The sequence below is a fragment of the Xenopus laevis genome, chromosome 5L, assembly GCF_017654675.1.
Source record: "Xenopus laevis strain J_2021 chromosome 5L, Xenopus_laevis_v10.1, whole genome shotgun sequence".
In the NCBI taxonomy this organism is placed as follows: domain Eukaryota; kingdom Metazoa; phylum Chordata; class Amphibia; order Anura; family Pipidae; genus Xenopus; species Xenopus laevis.
The window spans coordinates 39,578,735-39,593,106 of NC_054379.1; the positions used below are offsets into that span (position 1 = coordinate 39,578,735).

Genomic DNA, 14,372 nt, shown 5'->3' on the forward strand with positions numbered 1-14,372 from the left:
GGGTTACAGATGGCTGCAGAGCTGTGATTGATGTGGCTCTAGGCTGGGACGTGTCACCATATTGCTCTCCAGAGCCAGGGGCACTAAACCTACAGCTGCTGCAGAATTGCTCAGAGTCACCTGTCAATCACTCCTCTGCTCCATAGTGTACAATGGTGTGCAGCTGGCAGATCTGTGCCCACAGGCTGAGCTTCAGCAAAACTGCCCCACACTTTGTTGGAGACACCAGCGTGTGCATAAGGTTCACTTTGGGGGCGTAAGCTGCATTCGAAGGGGAACTAAAGCACCTTTCAAGCTGCACTTAGGAAATCATGCCCAGTTATCTGAGAATCTGAAGACTGGAATAGTGATGGGCGAATCTGTGGGGTTTTGCTTCGCGTACAATTCTTGAAGGTACTGAAAAATCTGCGAAACGACGAAAAATTTGCGAAACGCATTGAAGTCAATGGGCGTCAAATTAATTTTGACGCGGAGGGTCAATTTTTATACGTGCCACTATGTGGTCCAAAAGCATTAAGGTCAGTGGGAGTCCATTTTTTTCCCCCGGCAGATTTATTCGCAGGCAGTGAAATGCAGAAATTCGCCTTGAATCCATGTCTGCAGAATTTATTCGCCCATCACTAGGCTGGAAATATTGTAGGTGGCAAAGCCTGATGAAGCACCCTGTGTGCCAGCCCTTATTAGAGAAAATTGCTGGAAGCTCTAGGTCAGTAACAGCAAGAGTCCCTAGGTGTTCCGTTCTGCTTTATTTCATAAAACTGGATTTTTGTAACAAAAATTCGAACAAATGTTATTTTTGGGTTTACAACCTCTTCAAGGCCATGTGATTCCAGAAAGTGCGAGGGCTGAACTACACAGCAGATTGCCTTGGATCGACAAGTTGGAATTAGTCGCAGGGATCAAAATATAATGGGACTGATACAAAAAGCGGATGTGTAAACTACATGGAAAATTTCCATCCGACATGCTGGGAAAGCTGCGTCTTCATCTGACGAGATAAAATCTTTTGGTGTCGGACTGGTTTTTTCATACCACTAAAATACATTGACTGTCAGATGTAGAGAATGAACAAACTACACCATTCGATTTATCACATCCAACATTCTAGCTATAGCTATATCAGATTTCATAGCACCCTACAAATCTCATGCTGTTGTCTGGAGTTGCTTTGTGTTGCTTTGTGTTGCATTGCAAGATGAGATAAAGTCTGACCCACAAAATCGAATCTGTAGCTTTACCCCAAAGTGTTGGAGGCAGGAGGGAGAAAGGAATAGTTCAGCACTATGAGCTGCTTTGTGGCATGTTCCCCAGACAGACACAACAATCCCTAATTCCTTCAAACACAAAAGCCTCACTTCCCCCTGCACTGGGGTCAAACACTACACAAACAAGCCATTGTGACAATAGAGCTGACATTCCAGAGAGGCAGCAGCACACTTCTCCGACACAATCAGGGAGAAAGACAAAGGGCCACAAGGAGAATCGGCCTCGGGCTTGTTATTGATCACAACGACAAGATGCAGCAGGGCAGACAAAAAGACAGGACAGATGTCAGGCTCATCCACAATAATGCTCCGCATTCAGCAAGCTGCGCAGCACACTCACAATACCCCAGTAACCAGGTCAAATTGCTCTGCTGCCACTTCTCCTCTCCCCTCATTTGGCAAATGCCGCCTCACATAATAACAGGTAATAGCACCACTGACATGATCACACAGGCGGGGGTTGGTTGTCTCCGGCTCCTTTTTATCATTATGTTCATCATCTGCAATCCTGCTGCACCCCATTTACTGGTCATGGTGCTTCTCCTTCTAATTTGGGGGGCAGGGGCCCTGCACTTGTGATGCCTTCATTCTAACCCTCTTATAGTGGGGAGGACAAAAAGGGCATAACCCCAGGCCTGGACTGGGATTCAAATTAGGTCTTAGCCATTTAATTACACAGAGACCCAGACAGCCCCCACCAGCCCACTAAATAGTGACTGTCTATCTCACAGCAGCCCCTCCACCAAAATCCACAGACCTTGTATGAAAACATATGAACATTGAAGCATTATCTTCCTAATTACGTTTAGTCACATGAGTGGGAAATGCCATACTGTTTCCACAATATCTGTAGCCTCTATTGAGACTGTTACAGCGCCCTCCTGTGGTCAAACTGTCCAGCTGATAAAGGGAAATATGATTGGCCACATGAATCTGGAGAATGCCAAGCAGTATGGTGACACAATGCATGTTTATACACATATATATATATACAATCTTATATACAGGAAAGGAATTTATAATCTGTACGTCATATGGTGCTGCCTGTGTAAGAGAATATACATGGAGCCTTCCTCATTGTGTAGCTGGACTCATTGCTGGGAATTCCAATACAAGACCTAATAATATCCTTATATGTGACACTTGGGGCTATATTATTGCTTGTAAAGCGCACATTCCAGGTATTCACAGGACACAAGTGACTTTAACTAAGCACAAAGTATAACCAAAAAGATCCCTAAGGACCTATGGGGAATATGTACCCCCAACAGGGGCAGGAATTAGAGGTAGGCAGAAGAGGCAGGTGCCTAGGGCAAAGCTTAGGGGCACGTACCTTATAAGCAGCCTACCCCTAGTCCGGCAAGTGTTGCCTCAGTGAAAAGTGGGTGCGCTGTTTGCGCACGGTTGCGCACGTGGGTTCTCTGTTGAGCACTGCTGGGCGGGGGCATATGTATCAGTCCGGCACTGCCCCCGACTGTAATAATAAGGATATTAAAGTCTTTGAGGAGTAATGGACAGGTTAAGAGGTTATTCATGGGTTGTGTATATGATATGAGAATCCTCCCTATCCAGTAGCAGTACATCGGGCAGCCTTTCCCTTTCCCTTTTCCTGATATCATGTTTTCTTGTTTATTCTCCAAGAAGCTGTGGGTCGGGTGCCGGTGGGTCGGGATGAAGAGGAAACTAGCGCTTGTGACTAGATGGCAAGAAGAGAATGCGCCCCCTGTGTGATACATAAGTGCTGCTACACCAGGGAGCCTGGCAACATCGCACCCATCACTAGATGTAGTGAGGGTGGTACAGGGGCTGAAAGATGAGAATAGGAAGGTCAGCACTGAACTCGCTATAGCTTTCTGCGCCTCTCACAGCTGCGCATCCCAAGCACTCGAACAACCTTCCTGCCCTCCTAAACCTTTACCACCCTCCTCTCCTCATTCCATACCATCCTGTCCTCCTAAATCTATACCACCCTCCTCTCCTCATTCTATGCCTTCCTGCCCTCCTAAACCTATACCACCCTCCTCTCCTCATTCCATACCATCCTGTTCTCCTAAACCTATACCACCCTCCTCTCCTCATTCCATACCTTCCTGCCCTCCTAAACCTATACCACCCTCCTCTCCTCATTCCATACCATCCTGTCCTCCTAAACCTATACCACCCGCCTCTCCTCATTCTATACCATCCTCCTCTCCTCATACTATACCATCCTGTCCTCCTAAATCTATACCACCCTCCTCTCCTCATTCTATACCATCCTGTCCTCCTAAATCGATACCACCCTCCTCTCCTCATTCTATACCATCCTCCTCTCCTCATTCTATACCATCCTGTCCTCCTAAATCTATACCACCCTCCTCTCCTCATTCTATACCATCCTGTCCTCCTAAATCTATACCATCCTCCTCTCCTCATTCTATACCATCCTGGCCTCCTTATACTTATCTCGTTATCCACACAATTATGGCAGTTGCACCCACTGTCATTTGGGCCCCGGGGGTGGGGATTTTGTTTGAGTCCCTTGTTGGTTTGGGAGGGCGGTTGAAGCCATTTGGTCCGAGCCCCGACCCACTCACCCCTCCTCCCTTTATTCCAGGCACGTGTCTCCCAAACGAACAGATTGGCCCCAATCTCCTCTCAATAGCAAGAGGTTAATTCCCTCGCCCGAGGTGAAAGGGCAAAGGATCATCATCAGACAGACGCACACACTTGTATTTCTACACACACCTTCCTTAATACCTTTATTCATTGTTGATGCTCATTATTGCCCCCCCCAACCCGCGCTGATGTGTATGTAACAAAGGCTACAGTGCTGCTGCTATTATTAATATTATTATTATTCAGCATTTCATGGCGCGACACGCGATATCCCCCTCCAATAAAGGATTCCCACATTCTTTGGAAATGCCATGGGCGAGGCCATTATGAGAGTTATTTGCAGCACTAAGTTGAGTATTAAGCGCGGGGCAGTGATCCGATGTAATCGCAAGTGGCACTAGTGGCGCCCGTGTGGCCTGACTCGCTACAGTTTATTCTATATAGAGTCTCTCGCTGCAGAACATTCGTTGCGCCACACGCACAGCAGAAAGACAAGTGAATAAGTACAGGCAGAAATCAGTATCACTATGAGAATTAAATGTCAAAATGGGGAAAAAAAGAACACGGGGAGCCGGGAGTTGTAACGAGGAGCGACACCAGCGCGACTCTCAGTTCCCCTGATTGCGACCTGTCTGTCTGTGTGTGTTTGTCTGTGTCTCTGTTTGTCTGTCTGTCTGTGTGTCGGGGGGGGCGGACTTTACATTAAACCGTGGGTCCCCTCGGAATAAGCGGATCTATAGAGCAATGGCAATGAGTGGAGGCGGCGGGATTCCAGTGTGGGGACAGAAGCTGTAACTGTGTCATTCACCTCCCCCAGCCCCGCTCTCCCTTTGTCTGATTAGAATTAGTGAAGGCGCGAGGCAGCTCCCCCCATTGTCCTGCTGATGGTCAGAGCCCTCACCCCAGGGAGCAGGAGCGGCACGTGGGATCAGCCCGGAGCGTGTGTCACTGTGGGAGGGGGCGTGTGCCTTTAGCCTGAGGGAGGGAAGGAGGGGGCTCAGGTACATCTGCCGCCTGCACACACAGCCCCTCCCATTCCCGCCACTGATTGGCTGCTCCGGTGACAGTTCTGCCAGTCCCCACCTATAAAAAGAGAGCCGGCTCTGGAAAAAGCAACAGAGAAAAAGCGTTACAGCCTGCAGCACCTCGGACAGTGCAGGAGAGCGCGAGCAGCAGCAGCAGCAGCAGCACCTCGGACAGTGCCAGACACAGCGAGCGCCAAAGCATTCAGCCCAGACTCACTGGGACCGACCCAACATGCCTAAAGGTTTCCTGGTCAAGCGCAACAGGAAGTCCCCGCCGGTGTCCTACCGAGTGCGGGAAGATGAGGAGAACCGCGGGGAGTCGCTCCCGGGCTGGATGCTCTTAGCGACCATGTGTCCCACCGGCGGGGCCCCACCTCCTTCCAGTCCCGAAAGACTCGCCTCCGCGGCCCCATCCTGCAACAACCCCCGGCCGCCCCCCGCCGGTCAGTTCGGGAACCCCGAGGCGGTGCCGCAGACTCTGTACAGCCCGACCCGCCCGGTCAGCCGGGAGCAGCGCGAGAGGAAATACCTGGGATCCCCGGTGTCTGCAGAGTCTTTCCCGGGCCTGGGCAGCTCCAGCGAGGCGCTCCTCTTCCCTCCCACGAGCACTGCCAATGGGCATCACGGACTGGCGCTCCTGCCCCCGGTCTCCTCCTCCTCTTCCATCAGCCGCACTCACGGCAAGAGACCGGCCCCCGAGCCCGACGTTAAAGCCGGCGCTGCCCCCGGCACTGCCTGTAAACCCCCCGCCGCCAAGAAAACCAAAGCCATCCGCAAGTTGACCTTTGAGGACGAGGTGACAACATCCCCGGTGCTCGGGCTGAAAATCAAGGAAGGACCGGTGGAGCCTCCCCGCCCTCGTGCCCCCAGCTCCGGCCCCCGACCCCTGGGCGAGTTCATCTGCCAGTTGTGTAAGGAGGAGTACAGCGACCCCTTCTCTCTGGCACAACACAAATGCTCCAGAATCGTCCGGGTAGAATACCGCTGCCCAGAGTGCCACAAGGTGTTCAGCTGCCCCGCCAACCTGGCCTCCCACCGCCGCTGGCACAAGCCCCGACCCCCAGCCGTCCCCGCAGTCCAACCCAAGGAAGAGGCCCTGAGTGACCGGGACACCCCCAGCCCCGAGTCCGGCTCAGAAGACGGTCTGTACGAGTGCCCGCGGTGCGCCCGCAAGTTCCGGCGTCAGGCTTATCTGAGGAAACACCTGCTGTCGCACCAAGTGGCCAAGGAGCCGGAAGAGGCCGGTCACATGATGTACCAGAGCGACGAGCAGCGGCCTCAAGCCAAGAGTCCCCCCAGCCTAAATGTCCCCCAGGAGTGTCACCCGTGCCCTGTGTGCGGAGAAACCTTCCCGGGGAAGAGCAGCCAAGAGCGTCACATCCGCCTCCTTCATTCCTCTCAGCTGTACCCCTGCAAATACTGCCCCGCCACCTTCTACAGCTCCCCCGGCCTCACCCGCCACATCAACAAGTGTCACCCCTCCGAGAACAGACAGGTCATCCTGCTGCAAGTGCCCGTGCGCCCGGCCTGCTGAGCCCGCAACAACTTCTTAGGACTTAGGGGTCACTCGTTGGGTCAGACTGCAGATCTAGGGGAGCGGGTAGAGACCTTCAGTCCTGTTGCAGAGCGACCTGGTGCTGAACTCTGCCTGCTGTGCCCCTTAAATGGACAATGGAAGGGACCATCTTGCACTAAAGGGGGGGGGGTTGTGCCCTACCGATACCTATAGACTCACTGCCCCAACACTCACACACACACTCCCCTTAAAGATTTTCAAGAAGCTCCTGCTGTGGCCACGGGACTCGCATTCCTGACTAGTCTGTGCCTTTCCCGACGCATCCAATGCCATTCTGCCCACAGGGCACTGCCACCCGCCAAATCAGCAGCCGACCACAGCAGCCATAGGCCCAAGTGCATTACATTGTGGTTATTGTGCTTTAAAGCGACTCAGCGTTATCTCCATGACCCCCCTCAGTGCCCAAGTGGTCCATTCCGACCCGGGGACACTCACAACGGGGGAGGGGGAGCACTTTCTGCTTTATTTATTGTGTCGATTTCCTCGGAATCTGTGTCTGTGCAAATGACTGTGTCCGCCCATGAGTCGCTTCTACAATGAGATAAATGTATATTGCCCAGTTGCCATCCACTCACTGTTACAGCATTTGTGATGCCCTGACACTCGCCTCCCCCCCCCGCCAGTTGGATGTGCTCATTCCAGTGACTGCTGCTTGTGACACCGACAGCTCAGAATTGGGAGGGCAAAGTTATTTTTTTTCGGGGGGGGGGGGGGGGCTCATTTGTTCACTGTATGTTTTAAAAATGGTCAGATCGCAGGGTTTGTGGTGTAAGTGATGTGCTTAACCCCTGCAATGCTGGAGGGAGCTGCAGTAATTTGTAGAGTATCCCCCCCTCCAGTCTGACTCAGTTAAACCCATCGCTGCCATTAGGGAGACACCCCCCCCTCCCAGCAGCAGTTAATGTCGCCTGTGCTTTTGTAGCCTCTTGTCTTGATATCAATGTGCTTTGTAGCCTATGGGGTTAATGTTCTGCCTTGATGCCCCCCGGCCTGCACTCTCTCTACTCTCCCATTAGCTTTATACACTGGCCGGGGGGCTGCTCAACTCTGTCTTTCTCTCCTCATTTTTGGGGGAAGGAGGAGACTTTACTTTAGTCTTAGCCACAAATGCCTTGAAGTCATTATTTTCTCTATTAACTCTGGAGTAGTCACTGCCTTGTCCCCCCCAGTGTAGGACCAACACTCCATGGACCTTGGCTCCTTTAAACTTTTGTGTCACTTGTTTTCTTCCCCCTCATTCTCTAAAATCTGTTGTGTAAGCCCCGCCCCCATGCGTTCACTATCCCAAATGTATATGTTGATTTTATGATTAATTATGTTTATTTATTTTTTATTTATTGACGAGAATGATGAAGATATGACTTTTATTCGATCTCTTTCGTTGCCTAGATATACATATATATATTTTGCCATGACTTCTCACTGTGGATTTCAGCTTTTCCTTCGCTTTAAACCCTGAACTGAACGAGAGAATGTAGATCATTGTCACCTTCTTATAGCTCTTATGTCTAGACAAAATCTCTTTTGTACACAACATTATTTTCCTAACTGTAATAGGCATTTATTAGAGTGCTTCAATAGAACTGTTCTACTGTCTAACGATTTGCTATTCAAATAAAATTATTTTCAAATTCAAATCATTTCTGCCTCCGCTTTACTCTTATTTGGGGGATCAAGGGGGTTGGAAAGGGGTCGCTGGGGTTGGAATAACGTTGAGCTGCTTGGGATGAATATTCTACACGGTTTCCTATAGTTTTGTGTGACAGACTAAATCGCTGCAGCAAAATCAGTCGCTGCAGCAAAGTCTGCATATGCGTCTCTGCTGCTTTAATGCTGCCTCTCCTTCTGTAATTCAGGACTAACGGGTGAATATATTTTATTTTTAATTACAGGTATAGTTTTTTTTTTTTATTTCAATAAATGTAATCGTTTATAGAAAAATTTGTACAGACTGTTGTTTTCAACAAACATCTCAAGCAGACATATGTCAACATTAATATAACTTTGGTGGCAAATATAATCACAGGCAGGGATAAGTATTTGATCCAAACAGTTTGGGGCAGATTTACCAAAGTTCGAGGTAAATTTTCGAAGTTAAAAACTTCAAATTTCGAGCTATTTTTTGTGTACTTCGATTGGGTGAATAGTCCAAATTTGATTTTGAAAAAAAAACCGTTGAAATGCGAATATTGAAATTTATCATGTACTGTCTGTTTAAAACTTCGACTATTCGCCATCTAAAACCTGCCGAAGTGCTGTTTTAGCCTATGGGGGACCTCCTAGAAGCTATTTGGAGTCAATTGATGGTTTGGAAAAACTTTGAATCGAATTCAATCGAATGCCCTGTTACTTCGATTCGTACGATCGAAAACGGACCTATTCGGCCAACTAAAACCTTAGATTTTTTTGATAAATTACGATTGGTCTTTTTTAATTCAAATTTCGAAGTTTTGGGAGTTCAAAAAAAAATCCCATTACTTCTAAATTCGACCCTTAATAAATCTGCCCCTAAATAAATCCAATAGGCTATTGTTGCTTCCAATAAGGATTAATTTATTGGATCAAATACAAGGTACTGTGTTATTATTACAAAGAAAAGGAAATAATTTTTTAAAAATTTGGATTATTTGGATAAAATATGGGAGTATATGGGAGATGGCCTTTCTGTAATTCGTAGCTTTCTAGATAACTTTTTTGTGGGAAAAACTTTGAATCGAATTCGATCGAATGCGATATTCCTTCGATCGTACGATTCTAATACGTCCGAATACGGACCTCTTCAACCCAAAAAAACCTTCGATTTCACTTCGGTTGGTCTTTTTGAATTCGAATTTCAACATTTTTTTTCGATTCGAAATTCAACCCTTGATAAATACGCCCCTTAGTCTATAGTAATTATTACTTAAACTACCCAAGCGATCAATGTTGAAATATTACCACATGAACAACAACATTTCAATAGACCGTAAAATGTACAATAATATTCTTATAGTAATAAAGGAACAGAGAAAGTAAAATAAAATAATATCACTTCTACACTGACTCCAAATTAGAAACTAGGTGTAACTATAGCGAGAAAAGGATGTTGGGCACACAAGCCCATATCTATATTCAATCCATGGATATAGGTATAGTTTTTAAAACATTTTTAACTCTTGAATTGTTATATTTATTTATTTATTTTTAGGATTTAAGGGGGTTAAAATAAAGAAACTTGCTACACACACAAAAAGGGGCTTAGTGTATAGGTGGCATCACCGTTTAATATCAATATCTTTTTTTCTTTCAATTCCTTTTGCCCAGAAAGCTGAAGAGGTTTGATTAATTGTACAGCTTTTGTCAAAATCTGCTGTTTATTCTGTAAACGCAATAAAAAAAAATACAAAAAGAAAAAGGGGGTTCAGTGTTTTAGTTGCCCAAAGGATATTCCACTTACTTACTGACTTGCATGGAAGGGAATAAATACATAAAATAATGCTAATAATTATTAATTAATTGGTTTCTTTGAACTACCAGGTGTTATTAATTATTAATAACACCTGGTGGTTTAAAGAAACCAATTACCGGGCGTTTACGGGAAATACGGAAAGAAGAATGACAGATTTTGGAAGAGACTCCCATTCCCAGTGCCAAAGGGAAGGGCATAACAGTTGGTATATATACAGTATCTTTATCAATATATTTAGACATATGTATAGGCTACATATTCAGTAATTATGAGTCTCAAGTCGAACCAGTAGTTCATTAGGAAGTCAGAGCTTCAATAGAAGTTTACTTTGAGCAAACTGGGGTAAAGAGAGTAAATACGATACAATTACCGCAGTGCACAAGAGGCAGCAATGTTATTAGCTTATCAGGGATCCATGGCTTCTTATGGACAAGAGAGAAGATTACTGGAGGATGTTGGGACCTGTAGTTTAGTAACAGCTGGAGACCCATAGAAGGGCACATGCTTAGAAGTGCTATGAAGTATAAACCAGCCACTAATGAAAGCAGATCCTAGAGATCATGTTATAAAGGTTTCTTGTCAGTACATAAATGGCGCCATGGTTTGTTTCTCCACCTCAAACCTGGCGCAAACTGCTGAAGTCAATGGGATGAATTCAGGTGCAGAAAATTACATTTTGTTTTTTTTTTTATTAAGAGGGGAGATGTCAAGCCAATAGGATTTTTCACGGATTCCAACTAACCCACAACTAGGGGCATTTTTGAGGTCATTCTTCATGTTATTGTTTAAAGGGAAGTCAAATTAGTTTTTACAAACTCCAGGGCTGGATTGTCCCATATCCCTAATGGCAGGGGATCAGTTGGCATCTCTGATTTTTTAAAAAGGTATTAGGTTTAGTAAATGACAGACAAACATAATATCACATTATGCCAAGCCAACATTGCATTACAGTAAAAACTGGAACTTGGTGGTAGGGATGCACCAAATCCACTATTTTTCCTTCGTGAAAGATTTGGCCGAATACCGAACCGAATCCTTATTTGCATATGCAAATTAGGGGTGGGAAGGGGAAACATTTTTTTACTTCCTTGTTTTGTAACAAAAAATCACGCAATTTCCTTCCCGCCCCTTATTTGCATAATCAAATTAGGATTCGGATTCGGTTTGGCTGGACAGAAGGATTCGGCCGAATCCTGCTGAAAAAGGCTGAATCCTGGCTGAATCCCGAACCGAATCCTGGATTCGGTGCATCCCTAATTGGTGGACAATACCATGTAGGTCAAGTGGACTGAGGAGTATATTACACTAGTTACTCTGCATTACTAGTCTAGGAATTAGTATAATACCGCGTCACCCCATGGGGTACAAGTTTTATCAAATTTTCCCTGTGTGCCCCTTGCTTCTGAGGTAAGTTGAATTAATGGTACAGCTTTAATGACCAATTGCTTCCATGTTTTAACTGATGGAGGGTGTGGGCCCATCCCATGGATCACAATATTCTTTCTTGTGTAAAACACAAGTGATCTGAATCTATTCTTGGTGTATTTGGACGCCATAAGCTCATCCAGAACCCCCAGGAGACAAATTTGCAGGGAGACAACGTTGGGAAATTCTAAGAAATCAACCAGAATATTGAGGACTTTGGACCAGTACCTGGACTATATGAGGACAAGACCAAATCAAATGGGGGTATTACACCAGGAGCAAGTGGTGTGTGTGTGGTCTTCTAATCATGGCATGGAGCTTCATCGGAGTAATGTCGAGTTGGTGTATTATCTTATAATACACAAGAGCCGTGAATATCCTCTAAATGATATCCTTATAAATGGTGCTTAGTGATGTCATCAGTTACAATCGGAGCTTAGTGATGTCATTTCGGTCACATGACTCACTGAAACTTGTGTATTAAAATAAAGTACCCCCTGTTGCAAAATATTTGGATATTAGAAGTCACTTTGGCCTCGTGCTTTTATATGGTCATGGAACGCCTCGGTAACTTATAATATCCTTCTATTTTACAAGAGGGGGTACTTTATTCACTATATATAGTGGGTCTCTAGTTGAGATCAAGTAGTTGTAAACGTTATCAGTTGCTTCTTCCCAGTTCTCTTGGGACATTTCTGGCGATTCTGATGTTTACACAAGAAGAACTGTACACTTGAAATTATAAATGCCCCCACCGACTGATCCACAGTTTATCTACAGCCCATCAATGTGGAAGCAAACGCCAGTGATGCTTTCTGCTTCCTCATTAAAGAAATGAAATCCACATGCTGCACGGATGATTAGTACAGAGGACAGGCATATGCTGCAGAATGCAGGGCCGGATTTCTAAAAGGTGCACCCCTAGTCCACACACCTGCCTGCCCAGACTGCGCTCACCCCCCCATAAGCATGCAGCATGAATTAGGGGGTAACACTGAGGACTCAAGAATTTCTGGGGAACATCTGGAAAATTCAGCTACAAAGTCAGTTTTAATACAAAGCCCCGCAAGAAGCATTTATTAGAATTAGCAGGGTCAACCCCAAACCTAGCCCAACCCTGGACTAAAGGGGAGGTTAGTCACCAAGCGACAAATCTCCTCTTCTTTGGGGGGCGACTAATCTCCCCGAACTGCCTCCCGCTGGCTAGAATGGAATTCACCAGCGGGATGGTTATTGGTGTGTTTTGTTTTCCAAAGTCGACCGAAGTTTCCTCACAAGGAAAATTCGGGCGACTTTGGAAAACGAATCTCTCAGAGTGCCATCCCGCTGGCGATTCAGATTCTAGCCGGAGGGAGGCAGTTTGGGGAGATTAGTTGCCCCAAAGAACACACAAATTATTGCACAGCGACTAAATCTACCCCAATCGGAGCATGGGTCTCTGCCCTAAAAAGCTGTACAATGAAAATCCTTTGCAAATTAAACATGGAACACAAATTATTTTTTCATGAAACCATCCATACCTGTTATAAAGGTATTTAAATATCTGAGCTGTCAATCAAATAGTATCTGCCCCGCCTCCTTTCACTTTCCATTCAGCACTTCCTACATGTCGCTGCTCTCATTACATTCCCCCTTCCCTCCTCAAGGTCTATAATTATGTAGGACATTGCACAAGGCCAATTAAGCCCCCCATTTTGGTACATACACAAGATTTTGGGGTGACACACAATGCATTACAAATTGTTTACCCTTTCTGGTATATATTTTCACAAAGCCCATTAAGAGAAGTGAAACATCAGAAAGAACAACACACCTTGCATCGTGTAAAACTAAACACCATGTTAATTTGTAAATAATATTATAAAATCTGCATGTGAGGGATTTGTAAGAGACAAGCCCTGTCCTATCCCATGTCTCCCCTTGCCCTTTTCTCCTGTCCGTCCCTAGTCTCCCTCCTTTCCCACCAGTCCTTCTCCCCTACACTGAATACTCAGACATAATGTATGGATGTTGGTAGAACTGATCAATACTTTATTGATACTCTCATATATAAACATTCTTAGTTTAGTTACCGTATATACTCTTACTTTAATTAAAAACTTGGGGGGGGAAGAACAACACTCTGTGGGATTTTCACTCCTGAAATCCTTATCTGTGAATTCCAGGAATATCAGGAATGCTGCTACAAGGACACTGGCACTGCCAAGCTTTACAAGAATGCCTTATTAACAAAACACAAATACACTCGTTATAGTGTATAATATACGTTGCATCTAATGGAAACAAGAAACTCTCCAACTAAAAATTCTGTACTGGTTCTGATCCAATCAAGTAACATCTCCCCTATCCCTGGCAGTCTGTCGCCGTGTATCAGAGGTAGGACTCGAACACATCATCTGGCCCAGCGATTCTTCACCTACAGTCTGGGATCTATGATTGGCTCCCTGCGCTGTTTAATGTGGGTCTCCTTTTCCATTCAAAGGGGTTATTGACATTTGAGATAACTTTATGAATGATGTAGAGAAGTTTGAGACCATTTGCAATTGTTTTTCATTTCATTTGTGGTTTTTGAGTTATTTAGCTTTTTATTCAGCAGCTCTCCAGTTTGCAATTTCAGGAATCTGGTTGCTAGGATCCAAATTACCCTAGCAACCATGCATTGATTTGAATAAGAGACTGGAATATGAATAGGAGAGGCCTGAATAGAAAGATGAGTAATAAAAAGTAACAATAATAATACATGTATAGTATCTTGGCTATTAATAATATCAAGACAGCAATATGTATTCTTATCTGACAATATCAGTGGGTGACTGTCACTACTATTTGTTGACGTAGTTGGCCATCTTAAATCTATTGCAATATATGGACAAACAATCCCTGTTTAGTTTAAAGGGTAAGGCATTTTTCAGTAGCTTAAAGCACAAAATGTCTTAAATATATTGATAATGGGTTGAGTGCAGAGGACTCTTGTATTTGACTTTTATTTGTTGGACATAACTTTCGTACGATCGTTAATTAATGGCCTGAGCATT

At 45.4% G+C, this 14,372-nt stretch overlaps 1 protein-coding gene across 1 annotated transcript; it reads left to right on the forward strand.

The window, feature by feature from the left end:
• Positions 1-4,978: 4,978 nt before the first annotated feature.
• insm1.L (insulinoma associated 1 L homeolog) lies at positions 4,979-8,101 on the forward strand (the record flags this gene model as incomplete). Its single annotated transcript, NM_001110719.1, is given in 1 exon segment — positions 4,979-8,101. A coding segment is annotated over 1 exon segment (1,302 nt). The 3' UTR covers positions 6,423-8,101.
• Positions 8,102-14,372: the final 6,271 nt, after the last annotated feature.